The sequence below is a fragment of the Oryx dammah genome, unplaced genomic scaffold, assembly GCF_014754425.2.
Source record: "Oryx dammah isolate SB20612 unplaced genomic scaffold, SCBI_Odam_1.1 HiC_scaffold_18, whole genome shotgun sequence".
In the NCBI taxonomy this organism is placed as follows: Eukaryota; Metazoa; Chordata; class Mammalia; order Artiodactyla; family Bovidae; genus Oryx; species Oryx dammah.
The window spans coordinates 85797112-85811160 of NW_024070202.1; the positions used below are offsets into that span (position 1 = coordinate 85797112).

General features: G+C 38.7%; 1 protein-coding gene across 2 annotated transcripts in view; it reads left to right on the top strand.

The window, feature by feature from the left end:
- Nucleotides 1-14049, top strand: part of CPED1 (cadherin like and PC-esterase domain containing 1) — a 326436-nt gene that overhangs the window by 85602 nt on the left and 226785 nt on the right. For both annotated transcript variants that reach the window (XM_040259514.1, XM_040259515.1), the window contains one exon: nucleotides 1529-1604. In XM_040259514.1, coding sequence (XP_040115448.1) covers nucleotides 1529-1604 — 76 coding nt within the window. The remainder of the gene's footprint in view (nucleotides 1-1528; nucleotides 1605-14049) is intronic.

Genomic DNA, 14049 nt, shown 5'->3' on the forward strand with positions numbered 1-14049 from the left:
ATTGAAAAAAAGAAGTAAGGTGATATGCTCAAGGTTCTGACTGTGTTACCCACCAGAAATGGGACTAAAACTCATGTTTTTTATTCTTTCTCTTTTCTCCAGCTGCAACTGAATTCCTTTTATCCAGTCAGGTCAGCAGGCCTGAAAGAAACTGTTAATACAGTACATTTTTAGGATGGACTGAATTAATTTGAAAGTAATCAATATTTGGTCAAAAATGAATCTGATTTTCAAGCCAATTTATAGTGAATCTTTCTGTTAGTTTTAATGAAGTGTTACCATATTTGATGTTCTTAGGGGGATTCCGTTGAGAATAGCTAGTTGATCTGTAAATTTCAAAGAGAAGAATTGTTTGTTTGTATTTTTTCTTTATAAATTAAAATATGTGTTTGAATTTATGACTACATTTATAAAGCTTCCCAAGAGCAAGTTTCTGTTAAAATAGAGTTTTGTCGTGACTGGATTTTATACTTGAAGCAATAAATACCCTTCAGTATGATGTGAAAAGTGGTGCAATGGTAAAGAATCTGCCGGCACTACAGGAGACATGGGTTCCATCCTGTGGGTCAAGAAGATCCCCTGGAGAAGAAAATGGCAACCAGTTCCAGTATTCTTGCCTGGGAAATCCCATGGACGAGGAGCCACCAGTTTATGGGGTCGCAAAGAGTAGGACACAACAGCACAGATGTAGCATGAAATGAAAAGGTCTTCCTAGGTAGGGCTGCTGCTGCTGCTGCTGCTAAGTCGCTTCAGTCCTGTCCGACCCTGTGCGACCCACAGACGGCAGCCCACCAGGCTCCCCCATCCCTGGGATTCTCCAGGCAAGAACACTGGAGTGGGTTGCCATTTCCTTCTCCAATACATGAAAGTGAAAAGTGAAAGTGAAGTCGCTCAGTCGTGTCTGACTCTTAGCGACCCCATGGACTGCAGCCTACCAGGCTCCTCCGTCCATGGGATTTTCCAGGCAAGAGTACTGGAGTGGGTTGCCATTGACTTCTCCCTAGGTAGTGCTAGCGGTGAGCAACCCATCTACTAATGCAGGAGACATAAGAGACGTGGGTTTGATCCCTGGGGTGGGAAGATTCCCCTGTAGGAGGGCATAGCAACCCACTCCAGTATACCTGTCTGGAGAATCCCTTGGACAGAGAAGCCTGGTGGGCTACAGTCCATGAGGTTGCAAAGAGTCAGACACTACTAAGCAACTTAGCATCATTGAAAACTGTAAATGCTAACAGGTTAAGCATTAGTAGTAGATGTCTGTGATTCAATATCATGACATAGAAGTATGTCTGTGTTTTAAAAAATGTTCCCAAATATTTTGAAAATTCCTAAGGGCAATTTTTATCTTTTATTATCAAATAAACCACTCTATTATTTTGCATTTGAATGTTGACTTACAGAGATTTGAAGATAGGGAGTGAATGGTGTAGACAATACTTCATACCTGGACCCTGAGGGCTGTTTGTGTTTTCTTTGCCTTGGTGTTTATGAATGCTTAACTCATTAGAGCTTCTCCCTTTTCTTTCAGGTAAACATGTTACCAGAAATACAGCATCAGCTTTGCAGAAAGGAAGGATTATGTCAACTCACTAGAAGATTTCCAGGTAATCTTTCATTTGTTTCCTTATGCATAAATCTGTGAGATATATAGGCTTCCTCAGCAGACACCAACTAAGGAGCCCTCAGATCAGCATACTAAGCTCCTTTGTTCATCAATGCCACCTTCACAAATCTTCTAGAAATCACAAGGTTTTGCCAAAGAGAAAGACCTTGATAATAAGGACTAGCACAAAACGTTGAAATTCTTTCTCTTAGTTTTGCCTTCTAAATTTGTAGATGAATATTCTTTTTCTTCCTGTGTATTTGTCTTCAAAATAATTGTTGCTTCATTTTAAAAGCAATTATTATAGTACTTCTTAATTATATAAACCTTGAGGTTTTTAAAAAATATATTTCTTTAAGTGACTCCAATCTTAACAAATGTCTTTCTGCTTCCTGGAGGTCTCTCAATTTGTCTCAACAACTTTAGAAATTTGGGACAAAAATTACCATCTTGCCTCCTCGTAGAGTCTCAGAGTGGAAAGAAAATATCATATTGCATATGAGTCTTCGTTGATGTAGTTGTAGCCTACTTGAAAACTCATCAATGAAAAAGTTCCTCAGATTTCTAGTTTAAAACACACTTAATGTTTGTCCCTAGAAAGTATTACACTATATCATTAATATTTAAATCCACATAGTTTTAATTATGTTTTTAAAATTAATTTGTTTCTGAATTGAATCATAAAACTGGTATCTTAACCCATCAGCTTTTCCATGGGGTTTCTGCTTCTACAGCAAACATGTACCACGTTGATATGTCCCACTATAAAGACTACCGTCTTCTATTGTCATTTACCAAAGATTAAAATAGTCATAAATTAGCAATTAACCTTTCAATTTAAGGTACTTGGTGGTGCAGAGGTTAAAGCATCTGCCTGCAGTGTGGGAGACCTGGGTTCAATCCCTGGGTTGGGAAGATCCCCTGGAGAAGGAAATGGCAACCCACTCCAGTATTCTTGCCTGGAGAATCCCATGGACGGAGGAGCTTGGTGGGCTACAGTCCATGGGTCGCAAAGAGTCGGACACGACTGAGCGACTCCACTTTCACTTTCACTTTCTTTAAAATAAATAATTGATATATAAACTTGGTTATGCAGGAATCATTTTATATGACACTTATAACTGACTCCATGATCTCTTTCTTTTGTTTATGTAAACTTTAGTGAATATTATTTTATAAAAAAGTGTTTTTGTGAGATGCAAGTAAACTGATTATTCCCATCAGTACATTATTAATATGTATCTAGAAATCCTTTAATAAGTCATTTTTTAAAACATTTGTTTACATTTTGAACAGAACCTACATACTTTCAAAGTATGTTTTTCTTTGTTGCTGTTTGCATTTCAAAATGACTGATAAGCACTGGAGTTAGCAGAATAGAAGCATATTAATGAAAGCCTGTTTGTAGCCAGATATGAATTACCAGTTTCAAAAAAATTCCCCAAACAACTCTTATCTAAGTTTACATTTTGCTTCCATAAGATTAAAAAACTTTAGTCTACTTGCTGCTTTAAACATTTCTTATTCTCAAAATAATCTATAAGTTCTAGATATATATAGTCTTTTCCTCACTCTGTCTAGTTTGTAATTTTCTATGTATCTCTGTGACTAACAAGGTAATTTCATGGAATATACAGCCTTTTTAATGGAATTATTTCTCCCGTAATGTTATCTTTCTATAGCTGAAGATAATTTTCTTAGATGTGTAGCCTTAAAGGAATAGGTCTACAGCACTGTTTTTTGGTATAGACTTTATAAACAATAGCTTATGTTGGAGACAATGGCTATGAATATACAGTATACAATATAACATTAATATTAATAAGATTAAAAAACAGATTACTTGTGAATACTGAATATTTAATATTGAATACAGATTAGATAGCATCATGACTGTACCTAAAAATATTTTAAAAAGTAGGTACTATTAAAAAGATGGTAAAACTAAACATAATACTATATACTTTAGTCATTTTATTTAAAACTAAAGTGATCTATGCCATTTTGAGACAGACAAAACACAGATTTTGAAACCAGAGATTTTTAGCTCTGCCACCTATAAGGTGTGTGAGTTAAATTTGAGTTGTTGTTGGTTTTGTTTTTTTTTAAGCTATAAAGTGAGGATAGTGAGACCCATTTCACAGATTTAATTAAAAAAATTAAGTATACAGGTATGTTTATGAAAGTGAAAGTTGCTCAGTTGCGACTCCATGGACTATATAGTCCATGGAATTATGTGTATATAATTTTATTTGACAACTAATACGTATTTATATACATACTATTAATATACTAACACATAGTACTCCAAAATGGTAACTGGGTCATCCTAGATGTGAAAAGTCCAACAACAGGACTTTCAATATTTTTTCTCTTTATGTGATGGATTATCACTACAATTTTATGTTGCTGCTGAACCTGTGAAGAGTCAGAATTCACCTTCTTCCAAGTTCACAAGTCTGCCTGCCAGTTTCATGGGAGCTGGCAGAAGATAGGAGACTCCTGGGTCAGAGACAAATGACTTTATTATTTATAGCAAGAGAGGCAGACAGATTATCAGCATTTGCAGTGGTTCAGTGAATCCCAACTCCCACAGGGCAAGTGAAGAGGTCTAGGTGGTGACACTTGTATACTAAGTAGTTTGAATTTCAAGAGCAGAGCTCCTCGCTTAGAGAGTTTGAATGTTCAAAAAGTGCGTGAGTGTGCCTACCCTTTGCCCCAGAAAGACCCATTATTTTTGTTATACTGGGCAAAACCTTCTCTTTGATCTGGAGACAGACGCCATCTGTATCTTTCAAGACTATCTGCTGCATAAATATCTTTGAAAAGATAGTTCAGCACAGATTCTTAGTGCCTCTGTTTGCAAATGATGCAAAAATGTGAAAAATACATGAAGAAGTATCTCATAATGATTTCAGAAAAGAATACCTGACAGGTTTGAGTTCTGAAGCTTAATCAATGTATAATTTGGAACAAGATTTGAAGCCTGGTTTGCACTTCAGGCTTTTCTTTTTTTAATCGATAAAAATAAGACATTTGGCAATTATTAATAACGCTGAGATTCCATAATTCCTCTGTGCCTTTTTCCCATACAGACATGCTGTGCCAGGCTTTATGTTGAGCAGTAGGTACCAACACGGATGCTACGAAGGCAGGGATGATCATCCAGATGAATCTGAATGGGACCTTGCAAGTGTGGCCGGACAGAATCTGAGCCAGATGTAGGGAGAGTTTAAAGACAGCCTGTAAGACTAACACGGTCTGTTCCGTATCCCAGCTGCATAGAGTGTACCTGCTATTAGACTTGTGACTCACATGGAAAGGCACAAGTCCGTGGAATTTTTACTGGCTAGCCCAAAGGTTTATTTTTATCTTGCCATTTAATGTGTTTGTGTTTGAAGACAAATGCTTCATAATTTTTCATTGGCCCAAATTTTTTACTAGTGACTTTTGTTGCTTTTTATTGCACGTGCGTGCATGCGTGCTCAGTTGTGTCTGACTCTTTGTGACCCCATGGACCGTAGACTTCCAGACTCCTCTGTCCATAGAATTTTCCAGACAAGAATGCTGGAGTGGGCTGCATTTCCTACTAAGGAATCTTCCCAACCCAGGAATCGAACCCATATCTCCTGCATCTCCTGCGTTGACAGGTGGATTCTTTACCACTGCACACCACCGGAAATTGCTTTTTATTGTTTCATTTTTTTATAAAAAGATTTCTTTTCTATATTTGAAAAATAAGTACAAAACAAAACACCAGGGAAACTGTTTTATTTGAGTTGTCAGTTGTTTTTGTTCACTTTTATGCCATCCAAGAAGCCTTGGTTAGTAGTGTGCCAAAGTTTTGGCTATTGCTCATTCTTTCCAGTTTTATCTTAGTTCTGAGTACTAGCTTTCATGTGAAATTTGAAATGTACCCAAACTTGTACTCAAAGATAGCATTTTGAACATTTTAAGATCTCTGGCCTCATCTTTTCAGTAACATGTGAATATATAAAAAAAGAAAAGGAAAAGGAAAATGATAAACAGAGTTTAACTCTTTTGTTGTATGTCAACAAACCTGGACTTTTAAAAAATATAGATATTTACTACCAAATATAAAATATATATTTTAATAACATAATTGAACTTATTTTCAAATATCAACCAGTATCAGTTATTTATCTTACATGGAATTGGTGATTGTTTTTAAAATTCTAGGTTTAAATATTTCTGTTTTTCATATGACACCAGTGAAATATTTTCAGGGAATCAAGTAGACTAGTTTTAATTTAAACAAAGCAACATGGAAATTATTAATGCTTAATACCATCTGAGAATTTTTATTGACTTCATTTTTTCCTTTCCTCTAAAGTAATGTTCTCCTTCAAACAAGAATGTGAGTAATGAGGTTCCCAGTATTAAAGAAAATTGGGGACAGAGCTCTATGGGGCAATCAGGCAGACTTTCAGAGAACACCAGAGTTTGCTTCTTCTCCATGCTCTCAAATGCTGAACTGCCTCCATGTGTCCTCTGAATGTGCCTTCTTGCTTCTGCCTTTACACTTCTGTCCCACACACGATTATATTCTTTGTGCAAAACATTCTTTCCCCAAGTAAAACCCTCACCTGTTTAGTATGACTGACTTCAGCTAGGTGATAGAATAAAGTTAAGCTGATGGAACTAATTCAAACTAAATTATACCCTCACCCCAGTCATAAGCCTCTTACATGTATTTGCATTTTGATAAAAGAAGTTTGCAAACCCAGTGAATTTCTAATTGGTAGAATTTCTGGAAGTGCGTTCAAATTCCTATTCAGTTTACCAGCAAGCCGTTCACTCCCAAAACTTACTGAATCCGTCTACTTTCCTCCATCTCTACCATGACCAGTCTTGTCCAAGTCAACATGCTCTCATACCCTTCCCATTTCTTTTCTTGTTTCTGAATAATCCAGTTCATTATAAACACTAGCTAGAGTGATCTTTCCCCCCATTTCTTTCAGAAATAAGACAAATTTATTCCGCCTGCTCACTGCAGTCTGTCTAGGGACTAAACAGCAAGGCCCAGGTAAGCTCTTATGCTCTGACTTGAGCCAGGGATAGATTTTATTGAGACCAGAAGTCACACACCCAAGTTTTTATGAGAGCCTAGTATGTGATATAAGAAGTTCATAACAATTCAGAAGCTTGTAAGATCAAATGACCCATGCATTTTCAATATTTGGCTTGTCATCAAATTTATAGACTCATTAATGTAAGTCATTTGGACTTTAAGAAGAGGAGTTGAAAACATAGGAAGGTGCAAGGCAGTACCACGTGACATCGCCAAGATAGACCTTGACAGAGCGGCAATGTGGGACACGTAACAACACCCCATGTTTCTCAGATCTGTAGACTTCAACATTCAGACCCATCTGGTAGCCTGGTCCTTCTTGTCCCACGTTTGTGTCCTCACACTTCTCTAAGCTCCTTCCTCTTAGCATATTTGCATTTCTCTACACACTTGGTAACTCCAGCTTCCATTCACCTCGTGAAATGGTAACTTTCTTTCCTAATCCCTAATCCCTAAGGACAGTGAAGCTGGGTATTCTACTAAAACCTTAATCTCCGGTGTTGGGAGGAATTGTTGGCATCTCTTTGCTACCCCTTCTTCCTCTCATCTGTTAACATCCTGATCATTCAGAATATTCAATAAGAAAATCATCACCTGGGTTGACTCTTTCTGGAGACTTCAGAGCTGCCATCATTCTTGTCAGTTTTGATGCCCACACCAATGACCCATTCATCATCATAGTTCTTTGATCTCATTAAATCCATGACCTTCATTTCTTTTCATCTTCAGCCTACCATTTGAGCAGCCTTGCTGATTAGTAATTTGCATTACAGACAACTATATCCATCTTTGAGGCTTTAATTCACCACTTTATAATCACTGGCTTTTTGGCTTTTTCACTCCTTCAATATCTCTGAGCCTGGAACCTCAGATGTCACTTTTGTTACTCTTAATTCTGCCCCTTTCTCCAAGTCCCCTGGCATTTCTTTCCTACCAAGCCTGGACCACTGAGTTTGCCACTTGGAGTATTTCCCTACAAGTGTATATATTTTTCCTTAAACATCAACTCTTAAGCCACCAATTCAGAAAAATCTTACAATCTGTCTTCTCTGCTCCCACACAGTAAACACTGAAGAAAACACACAAGTTCTGTTCTTTCGATGTCTTCCTCACTTGCTAAAATGGAAAAAAAAAAATCTTACTACTCCTGCAATTGTTAGCTCAGCCACCACCACAACACAAGTAGCTAGTGCGCCCTGAGGCATTCTGTCCTAATTTCCCTCTAGGATACTTGTGAAAACACATTTAAAATTTTTGAATACTAGCCCTAGCACTCACAATATAGGAAACTATCAGAGGAATTTCCATACATTCTAAGGCTGATGGAAGCAAATTGTGGTTCTTAATGCTCTGTTCAATTCAGTGGAGTAGAGAAGACCCTCTCTTGCATGATCAGGATATATTTCAAAAGAAAAGCTGGCAGAAAGTGCTGATGGTTTGGGTGTGGTTTCTAAAAGAATGTCTCCTATGGTTTTAGCAAGCCATCAGTTGGGCTAAACAAGTTAGACGCTGGGAGCTTACATCTGTCATTCAGCTGTTTGTCTCAGAAAAGTTAAGTGATAAGAAAATGACACATTCCTTCCCAGTTGAGCATATTGTTTTGCAAATGAAGCAAATATGAAGTAAATATATTTTATATTGAAAATCTAAGCTCTTTTTACTCAGGACTGTCTTCCAAGTAAAGTCCACCTGATTTGCTGAGACAGATACATTTTCTTTCCTCTTTGTTTGTATTGTACTTGTGAAAGCTTCCAGAATAGCCTAGTCACAGTGTGTCTTAGTTGTATTTGTATATGTTTGTCTCCCTACAAGGACTAAGACACCCTGTTCTCAAGTTCAGTGAATGGGCATAATTCCTGGTATATAATAGTTCCTCTAATATTTTAAAATGGAAGACTGGAGAGGTTACTGATGGAGGGGGTCAGAGTGGTGGAAGGGCTTCCCTGGTGGCTCAGATGGTAAAGAATCTGCCTGCAGTGCAGGAGACCTGGGTTACATCTCTGGGTTGGAAAGATCCCCTGGAGAAGGGAATGGCTACCCACTCCAGTATTCTTGCCTGGAAGATTCCATGGACAGAGGAGCCTGATGGGCTACAGGCCATGGGGTCACAAACAGTCATACACAGCTGAGCGAATAACTCTTTATAGAGTGGTGGAAGGGGACCCTGCTGATCATTAGAGGGCTTTGGCAATGCTTGGATGGATTTATCCCTTTACTCACTGAACAAATTCAGTATTGAGTTGGCTCTATGAGGCAGAGTGCCGGCAGGAGAAGTGGAAAATACTGTGTCCTTCCTCCAAGATATAATTACCCATTTTGAGTAATAAGGTATTTGTATCCATGAAAGAACTAGAGAACTGTTATCATATTACACACACAAAGCAGAAAGATACCAATAAATTACATGACTGGTATCCACTTCTGGGTGATTATCATTGCAGCCCAGAGACTGGTCACCTTATTCCTGTCTAAAAAGAATGTACTTAACACCTTATCACATTGTTGGTTCTCCTCAGGCATGCAGGCTGGAGATGGATATAGACTTCTTATGGACAGGCTTGTATTTTTGTACCATTTCAACCCCCAAATCTTTAAATATATGTTCACTATTTCTTTAGAGAGGAGGCTAAGGACAAATTAGAGAGACAGTGGTAAGAGGGGTCTCTCTTCTCATATCCAGTAATGTTTTAGGGCTTCTTATAGATCAGCTCTCTGGGCAGTTTTCTTCATATTAATGGTTCTGCATTCAGGATAGAGGAAATAAATCCAATACTTCTTGCTGACATTGTGCTTCAGCATTTTTCCTCTGTGGATCCTGTGAAAGAAAGTGAAGATGTCTGAGCTGTAGCCAGAAAACCTAAATCAGACAGAGAGAGCATTGATCTTGGTTGCATGAGTGTGAGGTGGATTATTTTTCTTTGTCTTTAAAAAAAGAACCACTTAAAACCTCCTCTCACACACACGCGCGCACGTGCGCGCGCACACACACACACACACACACACACACACACACACACATCCCAGAAACCCTATGTAATGTAGGAAGAAATGACTTTGGTTTGATGTAAAAGGGTAGGGTCCTTCCCTCTTTATCCTCTTCTTTGCCCTTTCTGTTTTTCCCCCTTGTGGCCCCCAAAGGCCACTGCCTCCCACTTGTCTGACCCATAAAAATCCTCTGAAGACTTTGGGCTGGGAACCATGGTTCTCGATAAGGAACTTTAGGATAGAGAGCATGAACAGTGGTCAGTGGGGGTGGATTCTATTTATCAAGCGTGATTTCTATTTTCAAGCATGGAAGTTTGTAGAAATGTTCTTCTCTTTCCTGTGTCCTGTTAACAGTTTTGGCCACCATGAGAAGGAAAATAGAGATCAAATTTGAAAAATGATCAGATATGCATTTTTAAATTCCTGTTCCCTTTCCCTTTTTTTATGCTGTTATTGTGCTAGTGAGATACATTCGTTATGAAAAGAATAGAAAATACAGATAAGCAAAAAGAAAGAAGAAAATTTAAATTTAGTGAAACTACATAATTTTCCCCACCTTCCCCGTTCATGAACAATTTTTACATACTAGACTACTATTCAATTCAAGCATGAATAAATCATGGCATATTTTTCAGTGGGAAACTGTGAAGACATTAAAAATGATGGCAGATATACATCTATTGGCATAGAAAAATATTCACACCATATTGTTTAAGAATAAAAGTAAGAAAAGTAACCCTAATATATGTTCTATATATCTTACATTATTATATATTTTACCTATGTATGCAAGATCTATGTAAAATATATATTAATAATATATTTTATTATAAAAATAAATACATATATACACATATATATTAATTCATTTAGTACTTACAGTGTCTCTGTGAGGTAGTCATCATTATTATTCCTATTTTACTCAAGTGTAGAGAAATTAAGTAAACTTTTCAGTGTCACACATCTAACAAATGATATCTGCACACAGTCCGCATGAGTCTGGAGTCTGCTTTCTTAGCCACTTCTTCCTGGTGGCTCAGACGGTAAAGCGTCTGCCTCCAATGCGGGAGACCTGGGTCCGATCCCTGGGTTGGGAAGATCCCCTGGAGAAGGCAATGGCACCCCACTCCAGTACTCTTGCCTGGAAAATCCCATGGACGGAGGAGCCTGGTAGGCTACAGCCCTTGGGGTCGCAAAGAGTCAGACATGGCTGAGTGACTTCACTTTCACTTTCACTTTCTCTCCTCCAAACTCCTCTGGGTGACATTCAAGGCTCCGAACAGGCTGAGGTCCCTACATTTCTCCCTAGTTTCCCATTATCTCCCAGCCTAACTCTCTGCTCAAGCTCCCTTTACTGTCCTAACACGAGGCTGTGGCTCTCTCCTTTACCTTCTTTGGGGCTTTCCTGATAGCTCAGTTCGTAAAGAATCTGCCTGCAATGCAGGAGACCTTGGTTCAGTCCCTGGGTTGGGAAGACCCCCTGGAGAAGGGAAAGGCTACCCACTCCAGTATTCTGGCCTAGAGAATTCCATGGACTGTATAGTCCATGGGGTCACAAAGAGTCGGACATGACTGAGCATCTTTCACTTTCACTTTTCCTGCTTTTACCCTAATGACCTCATCTAATTTTATCATCTAATTTTATAAAGATTTTTTTCTCCAAACACAGTCACATTCTGAGATATTGAGATAGGGCTTTAACATGAATTTTCAGGGGATACATTTCAGCCTGTAACAGCCAAGGATAGAAAGAGGAAGGAACTGTGATTGGTAGTTCACCAGATCCATCTGGTGAGAGGAGAACAGATCCCCAGAGGAAGAAAGATATTGGACAGACAAAAAGAATGAATGTCAGTTATTATCAATTTTTGATAAATATTTATTGATTGGTTATGATAAAGCCCATGGTACTAGTGGTAAAGAACCCACCTGCTAGCTCAGGAGACATAAGAGATACGGATTTGATCCCTGGGTTCGGAAGATCTCCTGGAAAAGAAAATGGAGACTCACTCCAGTATTCTAGACTGGAGAATCTGATGGACAGAGGAGCCTGGCGGGCTACAGTCTACAGGTTCACAAAGAGCTGAACGCAACTGAAGCGACTTAGTATAGGGCACAGATGGAATTCTTCAGGCAGACATCTGAGTCTGCCTAAATGATTCGTTTTATAATCTTATTTATTTGTTTATTTTTGGCTGTTTTGGGTCTCTGTTGCTGTGCGGTCTTTTCTCCAGTTGTGGTGAGCGAGGGCTACTCTCTAGTTGGATACACGGACTTCTCGTTATGCTGACTTCTCTTGTTGCAGGCAGCAGGCTCTAGGGCAGTTGGGCTTCAGAAGTTGCACATGGGCTCAGTAGTTGCGGCTGCCAGACTCTAGAGCACAGGCTCAGAAGTTGTGGTGACTTAGTTGCTCCTCAGCGTGTGGGATCCTCCTGGATCATGGATCAAACCCATGTCTCCTGCATTGACAGGTGGTTTCCTTACCAATGAGCCACCAGGGAAACCTGATTCATTTTAAAGTAAGAAAATATCCATGGTTCCTTCTCTTTCTTACTTTCTGCCTTGAACCCTAGTTCTCAGACCTTTCTCTGCTCTCCAGAGCTAGCTAATATGAGAAATTAGTTCATTCAGCTATACTTTTCTCTTTCAAGTATACCTTTTTAAAAAAAATTATATATACTTCAACCCCTAATAATAATTCTATGGATAAGAATTTTAGACTCCATTGCAGACCAGTCAGAATTTCATGGAAACTGTTGAATCATGTGAATGCAGTGATCACTTCCTGAGTCTGACCTATCCATAAAATTGATCATTCTGCCTGTGAGCCATAAATCTCTAAATGAACTAATCACAGACAGAATCAAATGGAGATTTTGAGAAAGCGATAGCATCGCCTTGCTTCATTTCCTTGAAAATGGAAAAAAATATTTGCTGCTTATTATAGCCTGTTAGTTGTAAACTACATAAATCTTCCTTCCATTTGGCATATCTCGTAACTAAGATGCAGGCTTATCGATGTGTCTGGGATATATACTGTGAAGTGCTTCACACCTGGCCACAGGCAAGATAGGAGGGAGGGTCAGTGCAGGCTGGTAGCACTAGGCTGTGAGGGTCAGCATGTTGAGCTTTGGGGGGCTCGCTTTTTCTTTGAAAGAAGCTAGACCAAACTCATTGACCCAAAGGTGCTTCTTGCTCTGGTGTTGTGCATGGAGTTATACTCTGCGATTTTGGCATCAGGCCAGTGCGAAAGGGACAACATGTCCATTTTCCAGTAAACGTTTGGCAAGTCCTTGACATCTCTGAGACTGTACTTGAGACCGATGAGCTAAGGCAGCTGATTAATCCCTCTGCTCTTTGATTCAGTGGCCCCGACCTTTTAAACTTGAACTGACTTGGTGAACTTTACATTTCTGGTGCATGACTTGTGTATCTCCTGCCATCATGTAGGTATATTGATTTATTTCACTTGGAGAGTTTATCTTGTGCCAGACACTGGGACACATGAGGAGCAAGCTTGCATAGCCCACTTTCAACAGTGTGTATGATTCTGATGATTAATTCTAATTTCAACAGACTATAAAAGAAGAGGTGATAAGAGAGAGCCTCACTTTTGTCATTCAGATCTTTCCAGCAAGTCCCCATTTACTTATTTCTATGCTATACATAGGAGAGTAGCGTTGCATCTGAATAACTTGTTAAAGCATAAACAGCTTTAAACAACAAAACTGGGTTCCTTTGCATTACATAATAAAAACTCAGTAAACTCTGCTTGTACTTCATAGATTTGTTTATCCTGTTTGCTCAGCCTGCAACTATTAATCAATAGTTTATTCCTCACTGTGTGTAGACATGTTCCATGACTCAGTATACTGTCCTCTAAAATAAACTCTACCATGTTTGTTTGCTCTTTCCTCAGCAAACACATCACCCAAGCAGTGAGTGTAATGATCCCCATGTCATTTCTTCCTGATCCACTGTGTTTGCAACAGAAATGATAGCAGTGAATCTGATATCCTGATAAGAAACCCCCCAAAAAAACTTCAGTCAGTCAATTCAGTCACTCAGTCATGTCCAACTCTTTGTGACCCCATGGACTACAGCAGGCCCCAAAACATAACTTACTTCAAAATAGACGGAAAAAAACTTCTTACGGGAATGGCAAAGCCCTTTATTTTAAGCCATCAGGGGTTACACTATTTGGAGATTACAAGAGCTAGATTAAGAAGAGTGCAGAATGAAATCAGGTTCTAGGATTTAGCTGCTTAAGTGGTGAAATCCCGAAACTTATACACTTGCCTTGCTTTGTGAGTAAACTAAATAAGCAAAGGAGAACTGTTCTATAATTTTGATTCATTTGTTCCTGTGT